This window comes from Somniosus microcephalus, chromosome 25 (assembly GCF_052327205.1).
Source record: "Somniosus microcephalus isolate GS21.2 chromosome 25, FLI_Smic_1.0, whole genome shotgun sequence".
Taxonomy (NCBI): domain Eukaryota; kingdom Metazoa; phylum Chordata; class Chondrichthyes; order Squaliformes; family Somniosidae; genus Somniosus; species Somniosus microcephalus.
In genome coordinates, this window is record NC_141011.1 from 12,003,916 (window position 1) to 12,026,824 (window position 22,909).

A 22,909-nucleotide genomic window follows, 5' to 3' on the forward strand; every position below is an offset into this window, starting at 1 on the left:
AAAGTATCAGGCACAGAAGCCAAAAATATCTAGAGTGAAAAAGAGTAAAGAAACCCCCAAAACATTTTGCAGCTCCATCAACATTGTCCTGTTAACAAACTCAATTATTGTGAATGTCTGTCCTTTGCTCTGCTCATATTGTCTTTTGTGAAGAAAAGTACAACTAAATTTAACACCCTAAAAATCATGAGTGAATGTGCAGAATGTGTTTTATCCCTGTGCCTCCCTTTGGTGACAATATATGATATTGTAGGAACGTGGGTTCCTAACTAAAAGACTGAGTTCTACTCAGGCGATCAAACAAAATGAACTTTAATGAAATGAACAGGCTTTAACAATAAACTGCAGGATAACATCGAATGTAGGTCTGCTCTCTCTGGAGGCTCCACGAGGACTGCCCCTGCAGTCCTGTGATTGACGTCATCACGTTTTCCCGCCAGTCGGGTGTCACGTGATGAACGGCGTGACGTCATCACGTTTTAACTGCGCTGTTAAAGCAACCACACTCTGTACAGTTAAACAGCATAAATAAAGGTACAGACTCAGACTGTAGCTAACATGTTGTTAAAGGAATTATGTACAAACGATCTGAGTCCTTTGGTGGCTCCGCCACATGCGCCCCCCCCCCCACCCCCCCAGAATTGTCTTTAACAGCAAAAGTGAGCCGCCGAGGAGGCCTGACAAGCCTGTCCGAGCGACTTCAGTATCCTGGAGGAGGAAGCTGATGGACGGTGGTCGAGCTGGCGGGCGGTTGTGGTTGAGCTGGCGCGGCGAGCATGGTCGAGTTGGTGGGCGGCTTTGGTTGATCTGGCACGGCGGCTGCGGGCGGTCGGCCACGTTTCGGCGGTTGAGCGACGACGACTGGGCGGTCCAGGTCCAGGTGAGCCGGCTTCAATCGGTCCACTGAAATGTGATCCGGTTTTCCTCCGATGTCGACCGAAAAGGATTTGTCTCCTGGTTCGATGACGCGGAAAGAACCAGTGTAAGGGGGCTTGAGCGGATCCCGGTGAGCGTCGTGGCGGATAAATACATACTCAGCATTCTTCAGCTCCGCTGGCACGTGGGAGTTCTGTAAGCCGTAATTTTATGTAGGCACCGGAGCGAAGCATCTGGCCGCTTCCTGGTGGCTGACAAGTTGCTGGGAGGCGGACCATGGCTCTGTGGGAGAAGGGAGGAAATCCCCTGGTACTCAGAGGCTGGCCGTAGACTAGTTCGGCTGAGGACGATTGCAGGTCTTCTTTGCGCGCCGTACGAAGACCCAAAAGGACCCATGGAAGTCTGTCCACCCATCCTTCACCTTGAAGACTGGCCCGAAGGGCGGCTTTAAGCGACCTGTGGAATAGCTCGCAAAGGCCGTTCGCCTGTGGATAATAGGCGGTGGTGCGATGAAGTTTGGTGCCGAGCCCCTGAGCTACAGCATTCCAAAGCTCCGTCGCACGGGAGAGGCAATCCGCCACCAGGTTGTCCTTACCAGACACATGTTGAATGTCCGTGGTAAATTCGGAAATAAACATCAGGTGACGTTGTTGACGAGCGGACCACGGTTCGGCGGTCTTGGCCATGGCGAACGTTAGAGGCTTGTGGTCGACAAAAGCCGTGAAGGGACGTCCTTCCAATAAGAACTGGAAATGGCAAATTGCTAGGAAAAGGGCCAGTAACTCCCGATCGAAGGTGCTGTATTTTTTTTCATTTTTCCGTAGTTGACGGCTGAAAAACGCCAGCGGTTGCCACGTGCCGTTGACCCGCTGCTCTTGCACTGCGCCGATGGCGTAGTCTGACGCGTCCGCGGTAAGGACGATGGTGGCACCTGGAAGTGGGTGCGCCAGCATGGTTGCGTTGGCCAAGGCGCTCTTGGTGTTAATGATCGCCTGGTCCATCTCGGCTGTCCAGCTGATTGAATCTTTACCGGACTTGCCTTTGAGGGCCCCATACAAGGGTTGCATAAGCTGAGCCGCCTTAGGGACGAATCGGTGATAGAAGTTGACCATCCCCAGGAACTCTTGCAGGGCCTTGACGGTTGGCGGGCGCGGGAAAGAGGTAACAGCTTCCACCTTCATCATTAAGGGGACGGCGCCGTCTGATGTTATGCGGTGTCCCAAGAAATCGATCTGAAGCAGGTCGAACTGGCACTTGGCCGGGTTAATGATTAAACCATGCTGGCTGAGGCGTGTAAAGAGGGTACGCAAATGGGAGATGTGCTCTTCCTTGCTAGCACTGGCGATGAGAATGTCGTCAAGGTAGACGAAGATGAAGCTTAGGTCTCGGAGCACGGAGTCCATTAAGCGCTGGAAAGCCTGTGCCGCGTTCTTCAAGCCAAACGGCATCCGCAGGAACTCAAAGAGGCCAAAAGGGGTGATGACTGCAGTTTTCGGGACATCTTGCGGGTGCACGGGAACCTGGTGATACCCCCGGATGAGGTCAACTTTAGAAAAGATAGAATTTCCCGCCAAATGGGCCGAGAAATCCTGAATATGCGGGATCGGGTACCGATCAGGAGTAGTGGCGTCGGTAGTCACCGCATGGCCGCCAGCCGCCGCCCGGTTTCAGAACAATGTGGAGAGGCGAAGACCAGGGACTATTGGATCGGCGAATGATCCCAAGCCGCTCCATCGTGTCGAACTCCGCTTTCGCAGCCGCAAGCTTGCCGGGTTCGAGCTTTCTAGCCCGCGCATAAACCGGGGAGCCAGTAGTGGTGATATGATGTTCAACACCATGCTTCGTGGCCGAGGAGGAGAAAGTGGGCCTTGTCAGCTCCGGAAACTCTCCGAGGAGCCGAGTGAAGTCATCCGGAGGAGGGAAAGCGCAAGCAATAGAGCGCGCCACGGTGGTACCGTGGTAGCATGGAATCGAGTGGAAGGTGGCCGCGTTGATCAACCGGCGGTGCCGGACATCGACGAGGAGGCCGTTGGCACACAGAAAATCCGCCCCTAGGATGGCCTGCGAGACTGTGGCCGTGACGAATTCCCAGCAGAAGCGCTGACTGCCGAAACAGACTTGGACCCGCCGCTTTCGGAAAGTTTGAATTGCTGCGCCATTAGCCGCCACAAGGGGAAAAACCGTGGTTCCCAGCTTGCATATCGAGATTCGACGCAGGTAGAATGCTGCACTGCGCCCCGGTGTCACAAAGGAAACGTCGACCCGATAGAGAATCGGTGATATAAAGAAGTTTCCCCGTAGATCCGACGGCCATCGCAACCGCGGAGCGCCCGTTAGACCCGGTCCTCCTTCGCCAGGAACGCTGCAGGAGCTTTGGGTTTTTTTGGCGAAAAACTGCAGGGAGAGCGGCAGCATCGTGCTTTCGCGCCAAAACGGACGTGGTAGGAGCACCAGCCCGCTGCAGGAGGAGCTGGAACCGCGTCTGTGGGGGATGGGCGCCTCATGGCCGCGCAGCACTGCTGGGTTACAGTGAAAATCTTATCGGCTTCGGCAGCAAGCTCGGCGCAGTCTGTAATATCAGATCTGGCTAGGGCAGCCTGTACCTGCATTTGGCAGAGGAAAGGCTCCCAGAAGAGGAAGCATTCCGGTTCGGCACCCAAGAGCGTGAGCATTTGGCTCATGAGCTCGGACGGTTTGGAGTCCCCGAGGCCAGGCATCATGATGATCCGGCGAGCGCGCTCTGACTTCGAGAGCCCGAAGACCTGTAGCAACCGCGCCTTTATCGTATCATACTTGCTGTCAGTAGGAGGACTACCGAGGAGGCTGACGATTCGTGAGGCAGTTGCGCTGTCGAGGGCGGAGACCACGTAGTAATAACGGGTCTGATCCGCGATGATGTTCCTGATGGCGAACTGGGCTTCAGCCTGGATAAACCAGGCGTCTGGTTGTTGCTCCCAGAACTGTGGCAGTTTCAGAGTCACGGCGTTTGTGTCCATGCTGAAGATCTTCCGCGAAAACTGTTCACAAAAGTCGGGGTCACCAATGTAGGAACATGGGTTCCTAACTAAAAGACTGAGTTCTACTCAGGCGATCAAACAAAATGAACTTTAATGAAATGAACAGGCTTTAACAATAAACTGCAGGATAACATCGAATGTAGGTCTGCTCTCTCTGGAGGCTCCACGAGGACTGCCCCTGCAGTCCTGTGGCTGACGTCATCATGTTTTCCCACCAGTCGGGGGTCACGTGATGAACGGCGTGACGTCATCACGTTTTAACCGCGCTGTTAAAGCAACCACACTCTGTACAGTTAAACAGCATAAATAAAGGTACAGACTCCGACTGTAGCTAACATGTTGTTAAAGGAATTATGTACAAACGATCTGAGTCCTTTGGTGGCTCCGCCACAATATGTGTCTTAGAGAACCTAACTTAATGCTCCTCCTAGGTGCTTCACCAGGGAGCTCTTGTCGCTGGGCTTTGCTGTTGAAGCGCTTTGGAGTTGTTGTGTGCTTCACGATGGAATGCAGTTCAGAAATGCAGCCATGCACAACTTCACAGATGCAGAGGGTAGACTCCTCCATAGTTACCACCAGACTTTGTGAGTGCCTTGCATACTCTCAAATGACTGCCTAAAATACCCTCAATCAGATAGCAACCACCTATTAAATGCAGGCCCAGTGAAGTCTGAATCCCGGGGTTCTGCAGCTGAGGAAGGACATTGGTTGGTTGCCCAGTTCTACCACTGCTACCACCACTTGCTACTGTTGACTTGTGACCTGGTGCATCCTCCGCAAACTGCCTATCTAAATCCCTTGGGGTGTATGTCCCTGTGCTGGTGCTTGCGATAGGTGAAATAAGTGACTCTGGATGCTATGAGGTGCTGGCTTCTTGTGCAACACTGTGACTTGTGGCAGGCTCTTGGGGAAACACCTGTCGAAAGAGAAGAGGAACTTATAGTAGAATTCTGGCTGCAAGACACCCCTTTAAACAGTGCTTACTTGGCTATATACCGTGTGTCGGCACAGGCTCGATAGGCTGAATGGCCTCCTTTTGTGCTGTTCTATGATTCTATGTCATGGTTGTGTGCTGGATTGTATGCTTGTGATTGAGCGAGTAAAGGGAGAAAGAATAACAGATAAAGGTAGGCACTATCTCTGAGCTTGGGAAAACCTCTGGCTTCACCTTGCTCCACAACCCATATGCTTTTTGCCTCTAGGATTTGCAGAATGGCTTTTTCAAAAGTACTCAAGGCCTTAAAGTCATGAACTCTCTTCCTGCAGGGATTTGCTGTCTCCCGTTAAGTGCTGTATTGTCCTGCAAGCAGAGAAGTAGTGTTTAAGATGTTGGATGTTTCATACAGTGGCATCCAAGTGCCAGGAGGTGTGAGTGCCAGGTGTGGAAACTTTTCCCTTCTATTTTTTTATCTGTTTCAGAGTTTTACACTGGTTTACATGTTACATAGGAGCAGGAGTAGGCCATTGAGCCCCTCGAGCCTGTTCCGCCATTCAATGAGATCATGGCTGATCTGCGACCTAACTCCATATACCCGCCTTTTCCCATATCCCTTGAAACCTTTGGTTAACAAAAATCTTATCAATCTCTGATTTAAAATTAACAATTGATCTAGCATCAATTGCAGTTTGTGGAAGGGAATTCCAAACTTCTACCATCCTTTGTGTGTCGAAGTGTTTCCTAATTTCACTTCTGAAAGATCTGGCTCTAATTTTTAGACTATGCCCCCTAGTCCTAGACTCCCCAACCAGCAGAAATAGTTTCTCTCTATCTACCCTATAAGTTCCCCTTAATATCTTGAAGACTTGTATCAAAGCACAACTTTACCTTCTAAATTCCAGAGAATACAACCCTAGTTTGTGTAATCTCTTCGTAATTTAACCCCTGGAGTCCAGGTATCATTCTGGTAAACCTACGCTGCACTCCCTCCAAGGCCAATATATCCTTTCTAAAGATGGTGCCCAGAACTGCTCACAGTGCTCCAGGTGTGGTCTAACCAGAGCTTTGTATAGCTGAAGCATGACTTCTACCCCTTTGTACTCTAGTCCTCTAGATATAAAGAGCAGCATTCCATTAGCCTTTTTGATTATTTTCTGTACCTCTCCTTGACATTTTAGTGATCTATGTACCCAAGTCATGGCACATGCAGTATAACGTGGGTAAATGTGAGGTTATCCACTTTGGTGTCAAAAACAGGAAGGCAGATTATTATCTAAATGGCAATAGATTGGGAGAAGGGGAAGTGCAACGAGACCTGGGTTTCCTTGTGCACCAGTTGCTGAAGGTAAGCATGTAGGTGCAGCAGGCTGTTAAGAAGGCAAATGGTATGTTGGCCTTCGTAGCGAGAAGGTTTGAGTACAGGAACAAGGATGTCTTGCTGCAGTTGTACAGGGCCTTGGTGAGACCACACCTTGAGTATTGTGTGCAGTTTTGGTCGCCTTATCTGAGGAAGGATGTTCTTGCCATGGAGGGAGTGCAGCGAAGATTCACAAGGCTGATACCTGGGATGGCAGGACTGACGTATGAGGAGAGATTGGGCTTGTACTCGCTGGAGTTTAGAAGAATGAGAGGGGATTTCATCGAAACTTATAAAATTCTAACAGGACTAGACAGACTAGATGCTGGAAGGATGTTCCCGATGGCGGGGAGTCCAGAACCAGGGGTCACAGTCTAAGGATAAGGGGTAAGCCATTTAGGACAGAGATGAGGAGGAATTTCTTCACCCAGAGAGTGGTGAACCTGTGGAATTCTCTGCCAAAGAAGACAGTAGAGGCCAATTCATTAAATATATTCAAGAAGGAGTTGGATATATTTCTTAAGGCTAAAGAGATCAAGGGATATGGAGAGAAGGCAGGAACAGGGTACTGAATTTGGATGATCAGCCATGATCTCATTGAATGGCGGCGCAGGCTCGAGGGGCCGAATGGCCTACTCCTGCTCCTATCTTCTATGTTTCTATGTCTCTTTGGACCTCCACTGTTTTTAGCTTTTCACCTGTTCTATCCTTTTTAGGTCCAAAGTGGATGACCTCACATTTGCCTACATTGAAATCCTTTTGCCCAGTCACTTACTCTTTCGATATTCTTTTATAATTTTATGCTTTCAAGTCGTTAATGTTGGTTGAATCCATATGCATATTGTTCACAGGGTAAGAGAATGCATTGCTGAATTAAGTTAAACGAAGGAGCGACTGGTTATTTGGGATCTGACTTGAGGAGATCTCTACAACAGAAATCCAAGGCAATGTGGAAGGAGATTGCAGTGGCACTCAGTGCCTCATCAATCACACACAGGACTCCTCTGCATTACCGTCATTCAGAGTCACGATCATGTCTGCCCTCCCAGATCAATGGGCAGGCAAATCCTGGACCCAGTACAAGTGGCGTGGCAAGAATCTGTCCTTCATGATGACAACTCATATGAACTTTCCAATCAGCCCCTTGTCAGATGCCCATTAGTGTAAATGGCAGAATACAGGACCAAGTTGCCTACGCAGTGGTGGCACAGCCTGCTGAAGAGTCCTCCTGGGACCTTGAAGCCCTGATACGAGGGTCATCTCGGTCCCAAAAGCTTAAGATACCACTTTGCAGCCAAGTACCTCTAGCATCCCAGACCCTTGAGAGCACCAGGACAGGCTTGAGAACAGCACAGAGAAGCACTTGGGAGAAACACAGTAATAAAAGGAAGCATTTGTCGTAAATATTCATGCGCACATGTAAAAAAGAATTATTGTAAATATTAATGTAGATAGTATGAATGATGTCCAGTGTTCAGAAGTATGCCTGTTCTTTGTTTGAGTTTTGTGCTTGAGAAGATGTTTGCAGATTTGGTTGCAACAGGCCACAGAGTTCCTGCAGCACCTCCTTATTGAACTAGGGTACCTCCTAGTCGGCCATCTTCTCCTTTGGTATAGTCTTTTCCTACATGCCTCTATCATTTCTGTCTGCTTCTCCAGTTCTGCGAGGGGGCACAAAATTGAGGTGTGGTTGTGGCAGTGGAGGCAGGAATTTGGGGCGCCAGTCAGATCCACTAGCTTTCCACTCCGTGTAACGTACCCTGCCACTTGCATCCCAGCAGCATTTGGAGGGCGTTTCTGGGGGGTTATCGGGATATCTGCCGTCGCTTCCATTGTGGATCTACAAAAGGCTCCAAGATATAAATATACTGTCCTTCAGGTCCCTGTGGGGCCTAAGATTTTTTTTCTCTCTCCTCTTCAGCCTGATAAGGGTCTAAGGATTCCCCTCCACAGTGGCTGGATACTACTCCTAGATTCTACCAGCAATGTAGGGTAGGCTCCTCTGTTGCACCTCTATCAGTGGTTCGCCGACCCTGATTATTCATAGACCCTGTCCCAGTGATTTGGGCTATTCTTATGTATATATCCTTTAATTTAATCACAGCATCAAGCTGATGTACATGAGACCCTTGATTAAACCCCTGACATATCAGTTTCGTATTCAGCATATTAAAAACCATTTGTAAATTTTTTTGACATACAAGATGGAAAACGTTGCCCTTGTTCAAAAATTTTAAGTCTTTGATGTCTGCTCTGGAGGCCAAGAACTGTCAATCTGGAATCTATATATATAAAGGAGTCGATCTGTCTGTCCTTCTGTCTGTCCTCGGGTGTGCGTATGACCGGCTATGCGCTCGAAAGTTACAGAGCGTACCTACGCGTGCATTACGTCGAAAGAAAGCTCACCGTTCCGAAACGCTGGTAAGCGTATTTACGTTTCGACCGGACAAAAATTGCGCCCGCGGTATCCGAAAAACCTTCAACATTCTGCTCATTATCCACTCATTACCATAGAGTGACATTGAGGTCAACCAATCGTACGGTCGACCAACCCGATGGTCGACCAATCAATGCGTGGCGGGGGCGGGTTCGTCGCATGTGCAGCCGGGCCCTCCTAGAGTCGAGTGACAGGACGATTGACCAATCCTATGCTTCGGTGACATGACGATCGACCAATCAGTGCGTGTGTGGGCGGGCCTTATCGTTCTGAACTGAGGTGAGTGGCCGCCATCTTTATTCTCACCTGTGTGTTTATTGTCTGGGTGGGGCCTAATCCTTCAGAGACTATAAATACATTAGCTTAGCCTTCTTTCATCAACAAAGAGACGGACACTGGCCTGAGTACGTGTGAGTCACTTGGAGGATTAAGAAGTGAGTGAAATTTCTGTTGTTTTGTTAGGAGCGATTTTTTTTTTTTTTTTTTATGTGTAAAACGTAAAAACACTGTCTAAAACGTTAAAACACAATGAAGATGGTGTCCCATCTTCTTAACAGCCGTTTAAAAAAAAATAACTTTTGGTGTTTTCAGCAAGAATGCGCGTTCCTTCTCCGTGGCAGCTTTTTAAAAACATTAAAAAACTTTCAAGATGGCCTCCCATCTTCTTAACACCCGTTTATAAAAAAAAAAATTAAAAAAATTTCTGTTGGTTTCACAGACTGCGCGTTCCTTCTCCGTGGCAGCTTTTTTTTAAAAAAATTAAAAAATTTCTATTCGTTTCAGACTGCGCGTTCCTTCTCCGTGGCAGCTTTTTAAAAACATTAAAAAACTTTCAAGATGGCCTCCCATCTTCTTAACACCCGTTTTTGAAAAAAAAAAATTTTTTTTCTTTCGCTGACCCCTTCAAAACACTCCTCCACTCCTCCCACTCTCCCTCCTCCTCCTCCTCCCCCCCTTCTCACTCTCTCCCCCCTTCTCACTCTCTCCCCCCTTCTCTCTCTCTCTCTCTCTCTCTCTCTCTCTCTCTCTCTCCCCCCCGCCCGCCCTCCCTCCCTCGCGCCCCCCCCTCGCCGCCCCCCCTCTCCCGCGCCCCCCTCTCCCTCACCCCCCCTCTCTCCCCCGCCCCCTCTCTCCCTCGCCCCCCCTCTCTCCCCCGCCCCCTCTCTCCCTCGCCCCCTCTCTCCCTCGCCCCCTCGCTCCTCCCTCTCTCCCTCGCTCTCTTCCCCCCCCTCTCTCCCTCGCTCTCTTTCCCCCCCTCTCTCCCTCGCTCTCTTCCCCCCACAGTCGCTCGCTCTCTTCCCCCCCACAGTCGCTCGCTCTCTTCCCCCCCCACAGTCGCTCGCTCTCTTTCCCCCCCCCCACAGTCGCTCGCTCGCTCTCTTTCTCCCCCCCCCCCCCCAAGTCACTCTCTCTCACTCTCTTCCAACAACATGTCCTCGAAAAAGCCTCGGCACCGCCGGGCACTCCAGCTAGTATTAATATAAAGAGATACAACTGGAGAGCTTCAAACTAATGCCTGGGTTGCAGAGAACAAAACAGCAACATGAATTCCACTTATTTATTATTTACTAGCTGGGGAGCCCCGCATTGCGAGGGCAATTTTGGGGCGCGAGGGCAATTTTGGGGCGTTTGGTCTCCCTGCCCCTGTGTGTCCCCCCTCTCCCTGTCATGTCCTCTCCCTGTCCTATCCCTCCCTCCCCTCTCTCCCTCCCTCCCCTCTCTCCCTCCCCTCCCCACCCCTCCCCCGCTCCCCCACTCCCTTCTGTCCCTCTCTCCGGCCCCTCCCCCTGCCTAGTGAGCCCCGCATTGCGAGGGCAATTTTGGGGCGCGAGGGCAATTTTGGGGCGTTTGGTCTCCCTGCCCCTGTGTGTCCCCCCTCTCCCTGTCATGTCCTCTCCCTGTCCTATCCCTCCCTCCCCTCTCTCCCTCCCCTCCCCTCCCTCCCCTCTCTCCCTCCCCCACTCCCCTCCACTCCCCCACTCCCCTCCCCCACTCCCCTCTGTCCCTCTCTCCGGCCCCTCCCCCTGCCTAGCGCCTGAGGTCCGGTGCCGTTGCTGAGGTCCCCCGCGTATCGCGCGGCTGATGGACGGCCGCTGCATGCGGGCGGGCGGCGCATGCGCGGTGAGTGCGGGCGGCGCATGCGCGGTGAGTGCAAGCAGCCCGCGGGAGCCGGCAAGGCCGTTAGCGAGCGGGAAACTTCGGGCGGCGCGCCCGCGCTCCGTCCGCGACACCTGAGAGGGGGAAGTAGAGAGAGACAGAGAGGGAAGAGGAGAAGGAGAGAGAGGGAAGAGGAGAGAGGGAGAAGGAGAGAGAGGGAAGAGGAGAAGGAGAGAGAGAGAGGGAAGAAAGAGAGAGAGAGAAATTTTTTCAGCTTCAGGCCCCGAGTCCCCCCTGCGCGAGGGTGAGGAGGAGTGGGGGGGGGGTTGCTAAACACAATATAAAACTCAAATAAATTGTTAATTAATTGCCTAACACATAATTGAAATATTTACCTTAGTTCCCTAACACACAGAAAGTGTGGGGGAAAAAATCGTGGAAAATCAAGATGGCGGCCACTCACCTCGGTTCAGAAGGATAAGGCCCGCCCACACACGCACCGATTGGTCGACCGGTCAGGTCACCGAAGCGTAGGATTGGTCAATCGTCGAGTCACTCGACACTCAACTGTAGGAAGACCTCGACGTCACACGGTCGCTAATGAGATGCTAATGAGCGGAACGCTGAACGTTTTTGGGATACCGCGGGCGGGATTTTTGTCCGGCCGAAACATAAATACGCCTATGACCGGTCCAGAATCGCAAGCTTTCTTTTGAGGCGACGCACGCGTCGGTACGCTCTGTAACTTCCAAACGTATAGAGACCAGGCGGACAGACAGACAGAAGAGCCGCTTTATATATATATAGATTAATCCTGGTCCTATTTGTTTCTTGGGTGTGATATTCATTGAGCATTCTGCACTCTCCCTCTGTGACTGAGGTGTGCTGTATAAATGGTGTGCGGTTTCCATGTTAATTAGGGTCTGTGCTTGCCAAATGAGCACAGGTGTGATTAGTTTCTAAGGCAAATAGTGGAAATATAGTAAGTGCTTAGGAAAGCACAAGTAGAGCTCAACAAGTGTTGCCATGACACCAAGGGAGAATGGCTGTATTTAACTCTTTTAAACTTCCAGGAGAGAACAATGCAAATGCCAGTTCAATTTCAGATAATTTTCACACTAGAATAGTGTACATGTTATATATAGAATTACATAGAAATTACAGCACAGAAACAGGCCATTCGGTCCAACTGGTCTATGCTGCTGTTTATGTTCCACATGAGGAGCAACTATTAGGCAAATAAAATACAGGAAACAAATAACTTCCGTTATAACACTGTAAACTTTATGGGGGCTAAATTGGGCCGTGTACCGCGCAGTTTTTAGACGCTACACAGCCACATAAGGCTCGGAAATGGGGTTCAAGGTGCGCGTGCACACTTCCGACGGGATATGCGCAGGACACCATCTTGGTAAAGTGGTTTGCATGCCTAACGACCACCGGCAGCAGCGAGATGATAACGGGAATCAGTGTGCAATGCTGATTTGAAGCCACCACTGCCATTTTACAACTCCCCGCTCCAGCCAACGCCCTGTCTTAACCTTGCACAGCTGAACATAACGTTAAATGGCATGAAGGAACCCCCCCCCACCAGCGCTATTTAAAGGGACCATGAAGTACTTACAGGTTAGTTGCTGGATTATTTCTTCTGGCTGCTGGTGCAATTGTATGGGTTTTTGGAGCTTTCCTATACTTGGCTAAAGTTTGAATACTCTACGGGAAGTGGCCTGGCTGGTGCTGAAGTACTTTTTTTGTCATTTAAAATATGCTGAAAGAAGTTGCTTCCAGACATGGGTGACCTGGTAGGGCTTCCTCTGGGAATTGAACATGACTGGAAGAATGAAGAAGAGGCCACGCAGAGCAGGACAAGCTGCTAGAAGAGGGGGGAGAAGGGCACTCAGCAGGCGGCCATATTCTCCAAGGGTTTTCAGGGAGCAATTCTCTTACCTCGACTTCAACAAGGACCAATGCATGAGATGTCTTTCTTTCACAAAAGAGGTCGTGAATGAAATCTGCCAACTGCTGCAGCCACATTTGCAATGTCAAAGCAGGGCAGGGACAGCATTGCCCGTGGCGGTCAAGATGACTGTGGCTCTTAACGTTTATGCGCCTGGCTCCTTTCAGGCTGCTACTGGAGGTATAAGCAACATCTCACAATTTGCAGTGCACTGCTGTATAACGGAGGCCACTGAGGCTCTCTATACAAGGAGAAACACATTCATTTCATTCCCTTTTGCCAGAGACAAGCAGGAGGAGCGAGTTCGAGGATTTGCATAGATTGCAGGCTTCCTCGTGGTGCAGGGTGCCATTGACTGCATGCACATTGCCTTATGTGCTTCTCATCTGAACTCAGCCGTTTTCATTTCCACTCCTCAATGTGCAGCTGGTGTGCGACCATAGGCAGTGCATCTTGCAGGTGAATGCCCGTTATCCGGGCAGCAGTCATGATTCCTTCATTGTGCTGCAGTCCTCTGTTCCACCTGTATTTGAACCAACACAGCAAGTCAAAGGCTGGCTACTGGGCAACAAGGGTTATCCCCTCATGACTTCTGTCAGGAACCCACGCACACGTGCACAGCAGGTCTATAAGGAGAGCCATGCTGCTACAAGGAACGTTGTAGAGCACACCGTTGGCGTCCTTAAGCAATGCTTCTGCTGCCTGGACTGCTCTGAGGAACTCTGCAGTACTCAGTTAAGCAGGTATCGAGATTGTGGTAGTATGCTGCATGCTGCACAACCTGGTCACTATGAGGGAACAGTCCTTTCCCCCACCTATCATGCGAGAAGCTGAGGAGCAGGAGCTCGAGGAGGAGGAAGTGCAAGCACAGGAAGAGCAACGGAGGCTACAACGTAGGCAGCCCCTTTTTGCCCGGGCTCTACGTGATCAGATTGTTCATGAATGATATCAGTCACCTCAACCACACCTCCCCATTCACCAACACTCCTTACCTTTCCTCTATCATTGATCATCACATTGTCCTCTTTCCGACAACACAAAAATAAAAACTACCAGAAAATGTACATTCAAATCCAATTCACTCATTAAACAATGCATACAAAGTGCATTCCCTTAGTGCCTGTCTTCCATGTGCCTTTGCCTATTCTAGTACTCCTGTGAGGTGCTTCTCTAGTGGCTGCAGCATGGGAGGTGGAAAGCAGCTTACCTTTAATTGAGGAGACTGAAAATGGCCTTGAAGGATGACCTCGAGCAGCTCTGGGTCTAGAGGGCCTGGCTTCAGACTGCACCATCTTGGCCTGGGCTGGCTGGCTGACAAGCAACAGCAAGGGCACTGGCAAAGTGGTAGGGGTGGGAGCGGGAATGCTGTCATCCTGAGAGAGGACATCAGGTTCCTGTTCCATGGAGCCACTGCCAATCTCCCGGGGTGTTGCCTCAGCAGTCCTGCTGATCTGTTGGAGAACAGATTGATGGACTGTTGTGACACCCTGGAAGCCCCTTTCAACAGGGGTATCCAAAGCCATGATGGCAGGAGCCTGAGCTTGCAAGGCAGCAGTCTGAGTTTCCACTGCAGCACTCAGACATTTGATGGAAGCTGTTTATGCTGAAATGGAAGCTGTGACATTGGCCATCAGACGCTGCATCATGGTGAGTTCCACAGGTGTACTAATGGTGATGCCCACCCATTCCATGTTGGAAAGGATAGGCTCCAAGCCCAGTCCTAATTTGGAGCTGGACTCCTCCATGCTCCTTGACGTTGTGAGCAGGCTTTCTGGCAGGTTTTCCAGTGCACCAAACATTTGGTTGTGTACATCCATTAGCTTTCTTCTGCAGCCTGGCCTATCAAAGTCCTCATCTGACTCCTCAGCAGCAGAATAGTGTGCAACCTTGTCCTCTGGCGAGCTGGCACCTGTGCTATCCTTTCCCCCCAGCCTGGCTCCTCCGCACTTGTGCCTGATGTCTCACCACATGCAGATCGCTCCTCTATCATAAGAACATAAGAATTAGGAGCAGGAGTAGGCCATATGGCCCTTTGAGCCTGCTCCACCATTCAGTAAGATCATGGCTGAACTTCAAGGCCGTTCTAGCCTCTAAAATACATGCAGTGTCAGTCTCTGAGCTGGTGGCTACGAGTGTAAGATCGAGTGACAGTGTGTCTTCATCTTCACTATCTTCTTCCTCTGACTGGGAAGTTTCCAGTTCTTTGGTATTTGAAATGGAAAGTGACAAGGATTGGGTTGTGATGAGGGGAGAGGAGAAAGTAAGAAGTGCGTGTTTACACCATCTGCAGTTTGTGAGCCAGAAGAGATTGTATGATGAAGGAGAAGTGGAAAGAAGGGAGGATTAGATAGGCATATACGCTCATTATCGATACCTCCAACCCTGCCAGTGGCCACGGTCTCAGCAATGCCCCTTCCCATAATGACCAGCACTGTCTCTTCCATGGGGGTTAAAACGTGCAGGCGCGCCTGTCCTCCTCCGGTCCTTTGCTGCTGCCTGCTGTTATGCGCCACCTACTCCTGCACGAAAGAGGGAAGTGTATCAGTGAGCGTCCTGCAATATGTTTGGGTGATGTGGCTGACATGATTGAATAGCTGCCAGTGTGTGCGAGCTGTGAGTTGCGGGTGTGAGGCTTTCAACAGTGCTAAGAGGGTGAGGTAAAGCATATGAATTGGAGGGTTGAGTACTGATTGATAGAGATTGTTGGTTGGTGGGTGATGGGGGTGTAGTGAATTGAGCAGTAGATAAGGTTAGTGGTGTAGTGGGTAGGATGTGGCATTTGAAGATTGAACTCGCTTATCTTAACAACTCGTGTCAGAACATTAAACTTCTTCCTGCACTGCATCCATGTTCTTGGAGCAATACGCCTTGGATTGACCCCCATTGCTAATTCTTCCCACTGACTCCTGAGCATATGTCTGGAGGGCCTCCTACCCCGCTGTGGATACAAGACGTCGCTCCTTCTCTCCACGTCTTGCACCAAGACCTCCAGTGCATTGTCAGAAAACCTTGGTGCTCACTCTCTCGCATGTTCAGCCATTCCTCAAAGTATCACAGCACAGATTCAGTTTTTAAACGACTCCCACCACTTCTTCCAGCCACACTGCATCTCCCCTTTAAAAGGTGCAGGCTGCCTTTAAGTAGCGTTAGCCACTTGTGATATCAGGCCCCCTGCTAATGTGTGCAGCCAGTGAACAGCACGGGTAGCGCTGGCTGCAAGCATCAATCATGTAAAGCAGCAGGCAGCATGAATTAACGCAATGAATGGGCACAGGTTAATTGCGCACCTTGATCCCCACGCCCATTTTCAGGGGTTATCCAATTTAACCCCCTAAAACTTTGAAATATTTATTGAGATTTAAAAAACAGAATATTCAGGAAATACACTGCATCTCAAAGAGAAGGATAGGTTAACTTTTGAGATGAGATCCTTTATCATTCAGTTGCCCCCAAAATGTTTACCTTTCGTTTTCATGTGCTGATGACCAGGCTTGATTTCCAGCATTTCTTTTTCAGATTTCCACAATTCCCAGTCATTTCATCCCTGCTATTTAGTGAGAATAGGCCTTATTATTTGTGCTACATGCCACTCACAAGAGCTCTTGCTAATATTCCAATTTTATAAACTTTTTTTTTTGTCAGTACATTTTTTTCTTGACTCTGTGGCCTAGAAATTGGGTTTTGGCTTAGCCAGGGCTTTAGCGCCGGAAATTAGTGCCGGCGCTAAGTCCCCTGCGCGCGCCAAAAATTCAGTGGCGCCGCGCCCAAACGGCTGCCGGCGCTACTGAAGGGTCTTAGCGCCTGGAAAAGGGCGCTAACTGCCGTTTCGCGCCACAATTCCGGCGCTGCGGCACCCGATGCGGTGCGGCAGGCTGGGGACGTGCAGGCCTCCTCCTCCCGTTAAGGAGGAGCTGCCTGCACCCGGCCGCGGCCCGCGCAAATCTGCTCAAAAATGAGCCCGGCACCTCGGACAAGTGCCGGGCTTGCATCTGTTCCGGCGGGGGGGGGGGGAGAAGTCCGGGGAGGGAGCTGCGGGCAGGCGGCCGGCGGGAAAGCGGCCGGCCGCCGCGCCTCCTTAAAGCGCCGGCGCAGACTCCGGCAGCACTCGTTTGCCGGAGTCTTAGTTGCGGCTGCCACTGGCGAGGCGGCCGCAACTGAATTTCGGCTTGGGGCCGGGTTACCACGGCAACCGGGACGCTGCGCACACCGATGACGTCATCGGTGCCGGCGCAGCGCTACCGGTCTACCGCCGCGGAAGGGCCCCAGGCAATTTAGGAACCGGCGCCAATTGCAGCGCTAGGCCCTCTAGCGCCGCAAAATCGGTGCTAAGGGCACTGAATTTCTAGGCCTATATCTGTGCACATTTTAAATTAATCAATCTGGACTCACCGCCCTTGGTTTTAGAAAGAGGAAGTAGTAAGTCCGGGTTCCTACTGCGGATTATTATCCAGTGACCCCTGCTGGAAAGTAAGTACATGTGCATGTCAGGTGAAGACAGGTTTGTGCTCAATGGAGAGGTTGCCCAACAGTGGAATAGCCTGCCAACACTCGCTGCCGAGTCTCACACATAAAGAACGATCATTTGGGTGAAGTACTGGAGGGATGTCTGCACCTATGGAACCTCCACAGACTTGAGCACATAATCTAAGCTGACATTTCAGTGCAGTACCGAGGGAGTGCTGCATTGTTAGTGGTGCCGTTTTGCAGATGCCATTTGCGCCATGGCACTATTGAAAGAAGAGCAGGGGAGTTCTCCCAGTATCCTGGCCAACAATTCTCCCTCAACCAACATCACTTAAAAGAAAAGCAGATTATGTGGTCATTTATTTTCTTGCTGTTTGTGGGACCTTGCTGCATGTAAATTAACTGCTGCGTTTCTCTACATTACAACAGTGACTACACTTCGAAAGTCATTAATTTGCTGAGAAACGCTTTGGAATGTTCTGAAGTTGAGAAAAGCGCTATAATGCAAGTTCTTTCTTTATACCACAGCGAGAGTTGGCATCTTCAGCAGAGGAAGGGAGAAAAATGAAAGATAAAAATGGAGTTCTTAGCGTTGTTGCAGAATAAAAAGTAAAAAGAAAACTTTAATCCTTTGACACTGTAACTAATCTCTGCAATGAAGGGGTTTTGTAGCTGAATCCTAGGCAGATGATTTCCAGTTTCTAACTTGTTTGTCTCGTGCCTCTGATTGTAGCTCAAGGAGCATCCAGAGAAGGGCATTTACGTGAAGGACCTCTCCATGCACACTGTGCACAGTGTCTCAGAGTGTGAGAAAATCATGGATATTGGCTGGGGCAATCGAGCTGTGGGATACACCCTCATGAACAAAGATTCATCACGCTCACATTCTATATTCACCATTCACTTGGAGATGTTCTCAATAGGTCAGTTATGTAAATATCACAGACAGACTGAATATTAATATTTTATTTGCAATGGATTATTTCTGAAATATAATTTTTGTAAGATTCATATGTTACAATCCTCAGAATTTCTTCTCCCAAAGTTAAATTATAAATGACAATAAATAGCATTTCTCCCTTTCTTGTAAATTAAATCTTTTTTCCGATGTCCTGTCCTTTTCTCTTAGTGCCTGTGTTTTCCTATTTATCCTTTGTCCTTTGTCTTTCTGATCTTTGTCTCTCACTTTCTCAGCTGTTGTCATCCTTTTTTTACAGAAGTGTCTCTTGCTCTCCTCTTGCTCTGATTCTTTCCACCATCTCTGTCTCCTGTGTGAAGTAGGATCAAGAAATGCACATCATCAAAACAAGCACTTACTGTAATGATCAGTAACATGTCATTCTAGAATGGTACACTAGGTGGAGCTGTATGTTTAGTAGGGGGCTACCCACGATGCAGTAGTCAAGATGGATGCCTGTGCACTAGTCCACATGGCTGAATAAATGACTAGCTCAAGCTAGCTGTTCATAATGAAAATGTCTATTTATTTATGAACATAACATGGTACCAGAAGTGGTAATATCTGCTGAATATTGCAAAACGCGACATGGAGAATTTGAAGCCACCGGAGGGTTTGAAACTCACGGGGAATGTCGACTGCAATTGGCGGACATTCAAACAACAATTCGAACTCTACATTGCTGCCATCGGGTTTGGTACGAAGCCAGACGCAAGGAAAATAGCATTACTGCTCACGGTTGCAGGCCCGCAGGTGATAGAGGTATTTAATACATTTGTATTTGATCAAGAGGAGGACAGAGAAAAAATGGACGATGTGCTAAAGAAGTTTGATACACATTGTTCTCCCAAAAAGAACAAGACCTATGAGAGGTACGTGTTCCGTTCACGGACACAGCAGCAAAATGAGGCTTTTGATAGCTTTGTGACCGATCTGAAACTGAAAGCACAGACATGTAATTTCTCTGAACTGAAATCATCCATGATTCGTGACCAGATTGTGTTTGGTATTCATGATAAAAAGGTCAGGGAACGTTTGTTGAGAGAAACTGAACTAACATTGGAGAAAGCTGTGAAAATATGCCATGCCAGTGAGCTAGCTCAACAGCACGCAAAGACTTTCAGTGAAATTAATAATAATGCGACCGTAGTAAGTGATAGTGCTGCTGTCGGTGCTGTGTCCTACAAGGGGAAGAAACGTGGGCAGAACAGAAATGCAAAGCAATCGGAGGATGGAATTTTTAATTGTAAACGCTGTGGTTACCAGCACCAGTCAAGACAATGCCCAGCGTTTGGGAAAATGTGCACAAAATGTAATGGAAAGAATCACTTTGCCAAACAATGCTTTTCAAAAGTAAAAACAAAGAAAGGGCAACAAGTCAATGTGATTGAGGACACTGATTTAAGTGAGACATTTTTTGTAGGAATGGTGTCATGTGACAATATCAAAAAGGATACAGAAAATGTGCAGCCCTCAGGAATGGACAATGCTGAACATAAAGTTAATGCAGTAAAAGAGGACAAATGGATGATGCCACTGCAGGTAAATGGAGCATTAGTTACATTGAAACTAGACACTGGGGCAAAAGCAAACTTAATCAGTATGAGTGACATTAAAAATATGAAAGAAAAGCCCAAAATACAGAAAAAGCCAGTACTACTGAAGAACTATAATGGACAGAAAATAGATAGCTTAGGTGTATGCAGACTTAAAGTGACAATCAAAGACAAAGTGCATCATCTCATGTTTTCTGTTGTGGCTGAAGGACTTGATTCACTACTAGGTGACAAAGCTTGTGAGGACTTAGAACTGGTCCAGAGAGTCTACCGTATAAACTGTGGCATAAGCAGACCAGATGAATCAGTGGATTCTGTAGTGAGTAATTTCCAGGATGTGTTCAAAGGATTTGGAGTTCTACCATTCACTTACAAGATCCAGCTAAAGGAGGATGCTCAGCCAGTGGTACATGCTCCACGGTGAGTTCCAGCACCCCTGCGTGACCGGCTCAAGAAAGAACTGGACAGAATGACCACACTAGGAGTCATCAGGAAAGCCGAAGAGCCAACAGACTGGGTTAACTCCATGGTATGTATAAAGAAAAAGAACAATGATCTAAGAGTATGCATGGATCCAAAGGACTTAAATGCAAACATAAAACGTGAACACTACCAGATTCCCAAGCGAGAAGAAATCACCAGTGAAATGTCAGGTGCCAGATACTTCACAAAGCTCGATGCCTCACAAGGATTTTGGCAACTAAAACTGGATGAAGAAAGCACCAAATACTGTACCTTCAACACACCATTGGCAGGTATTGTTTCCTCAGAATGCCTTTCGGGATAATATCTGCATCTGAAATCTTTCATAGAGCGATGGAACACATAATTGAAGGTCTGGAAGGAGTTCGGGTCTATGTTGATGACATCATCATCTGGGGCTCCACACTGAAAGAACACAATGAGAGACTGACTAAAGTGCTACAGAGCATACGCCGGAATGGACTGAAGCTCAACAAAGCCAAGTGTCAGTTTGGCGTCCAGGAAGTCACTTTTGTTGAGTCTGAGTGTCCCAGATATGCTTATTCTAAATCACTGGACACAGACAACAAGAATAACTTAAACAGGTCTTTACTAATCGAAGGTCAGGGCTGAACTGCTTAGCAAATTACTACACAGAGTTTATATACCAGTGTGGTCACCACCGGTACTACAATATACAGTAGCCAAGAGAAAGTAGTCCATCTCTTAAGGTAGTCTCTTAAGGTGGTACAGGTTACATACACCACAATTCCTCCCTTTTTAGCTTAACAGTGTACATCCCAATTTAAACATAACATGGATAACATATATATACAACTTCATGCAAAACTGTTCAAAGATTCAGTCTCTGAGGAGGCCTCCTGATCCGAGTTGGATAACGCCTTTCAGGGGTCTCTGATTCTCGTTGCTGGGGTGACTCATCTAGTTGATCTCTTATGGATTGGACATCATCAGATACATTGGCGTCTGAGGTAGATGCTTCAGGTTCACTAACTTCTTCCACTGGTGTCTCTGTCGTAGTCATGGGTTTGACCCTTGTTCTTGATTCTACAAGTTGGTCAGCATGACGTCGTATTACGTTTTCACCAATATCTACCGTGTACATCAGGGGTCCTTGTCTGGCACGAATTGTTCCAGATTGCCATTTCTCATTCTTATAGTCCCGGGCTAACACTGGTTGTCCTATTTCGAAACTCCGAGTGGTCTTGTTATTTATATGCTGGAACTGTTTGTTTTCAACTTCCCTCCGCACATTTGGTTTTAACAAGTCCAACCTGGACCGCAACCTCCTGTTATAGAACATCATGGCAGGGCTTTGATTTGTCACTGCATGAGTGGCGTTTCGATATGCCATTAGAAAATTGTCCACCTTGTGTTGTAGTGGAATCTGGTCTTCGCTCATGGCCTTTATCGCCTTTTTGAACGTTTGTACAAATCTCTCGGCCAACCCATTTGTAGCCGGATGATATGGGGCAGAGGTATAATGTTTCACCCCATTCTTCTTCATGAATTTCTGGAATTCATCTGACACGAACTGCGGTCCGTTGTCTGAACATATTTGTTCTGGCAATCCATTTCTTGCGAATATCATTCTTAGAACTGCGATCGTCTTTTCCGAGGTAGTGGTCGCCATCTTAATCACTTCTGGCCATTTAGAATGTGCGTCTACCGCAATTAAAAACATGGAGTCCATGAATGGACCTGTGAAGTCAATATGTACACGTTGCCATGGGGTTGAAGGCCATTCCCATGGATGCAGCGGTGCAATTGGAGGTGCATTTTGAACTTTTTGGCACCCTGAGCAGCTTTTAGTCAGATCCTCTATTTGTTGGTCGATACCTGGCCACCACACATAAGCCCTAGCAAGGCTTTTCATCTTGACTCCCCCCAGATGACCTTCATGCAGTTCCTTTAGAACTCTCTCCCTTAATTTAGGAGGAATAATCACCCTTGTCCCATACATCAATGTTCCTTGACAGACGGACAGCTGTTCTCGTCTGGCTGAGAATGCCGGTAACAGTGGTTCACCATAGAGTCATAGAGTAATACAGCACGGATAGAGGCCCTTCGGCCCATCGTGTCCGTGCCGGCCATCAAGCCCTGTCTAATCTAATCCCATATTCCAGCATTTGGTCCGTAGCCTTGTATGCTATGGCATTTCAAGTGCTCATCCAAATGCTTCTTAAATGTTGTGAGGGTTCCTGCCTCCACAACCCTTTCAGGCAGTGAGTTCCAGACTCCAACCACCCTCTGGGTGAAAAAGTTCTTTCTCAAATCCCCTCTAAACCTCCCGCCCTTTACCTTGAATCTATGCCCCCTAGTTATTGACCCCTCTACTAAGGGAAAAAGCTCCTCAGCATCCATCCTATCTATGCCCCTCATAATTTTGTACACCTCAATCATGTCCCCCCTCAGCCTCCTCTGCTCCAAGGAAAACAAACCCAATCTGCCCAGTCTCTCTTCATAGCTGAAGCGCTCCAGCCCTGGTAACATCCTGGTGAACCTCCTCTGCACCCTCTCTAACGCGATCACATCCTTCCTGTAGTGTGGCGACCAGAACTGCACACAGTATTCCAGCTGTGGCCTAACCAGTGTTTTATACAGCTCCATCATAACCTCCTTGCTCTTATATTCAATGCCTCGGCTAATGAAGGCAAGTATCCCATATGCCTTTTTTACCACCTTATCCACCTGTTCTGCCGCCTTCAGGGATCTGTGTACTTGCACACCCAGATCCCTCTGACCCTCCATCTTGCCTAGGGTCTTTCCA

At 48.7% G+C, this 22,909-nt stretch overlaps 1 protein-coding gene across 1 annotated transcript in view; it reads left to right on the forward strand.

The window, feature by feature from the left end:
• Window positions 1-22,909, forward strand: part of kif17 (kinesin family member 17) — an 87,119-nt gene that overhangs the window by 27,724 nt on the left and 36,486 nt on the right. The window contains exon 4 of the mRNA XM_085966828.1: window positions 17,876-18,065. Within this exon, the coding sequence (XP_085822954.1) occupies window positions 17,876-18,065 (190 nt within the window). The remainder of the gene's footprint in view (window positions 1-17,875; window positions 18,066-22,909) is intronic.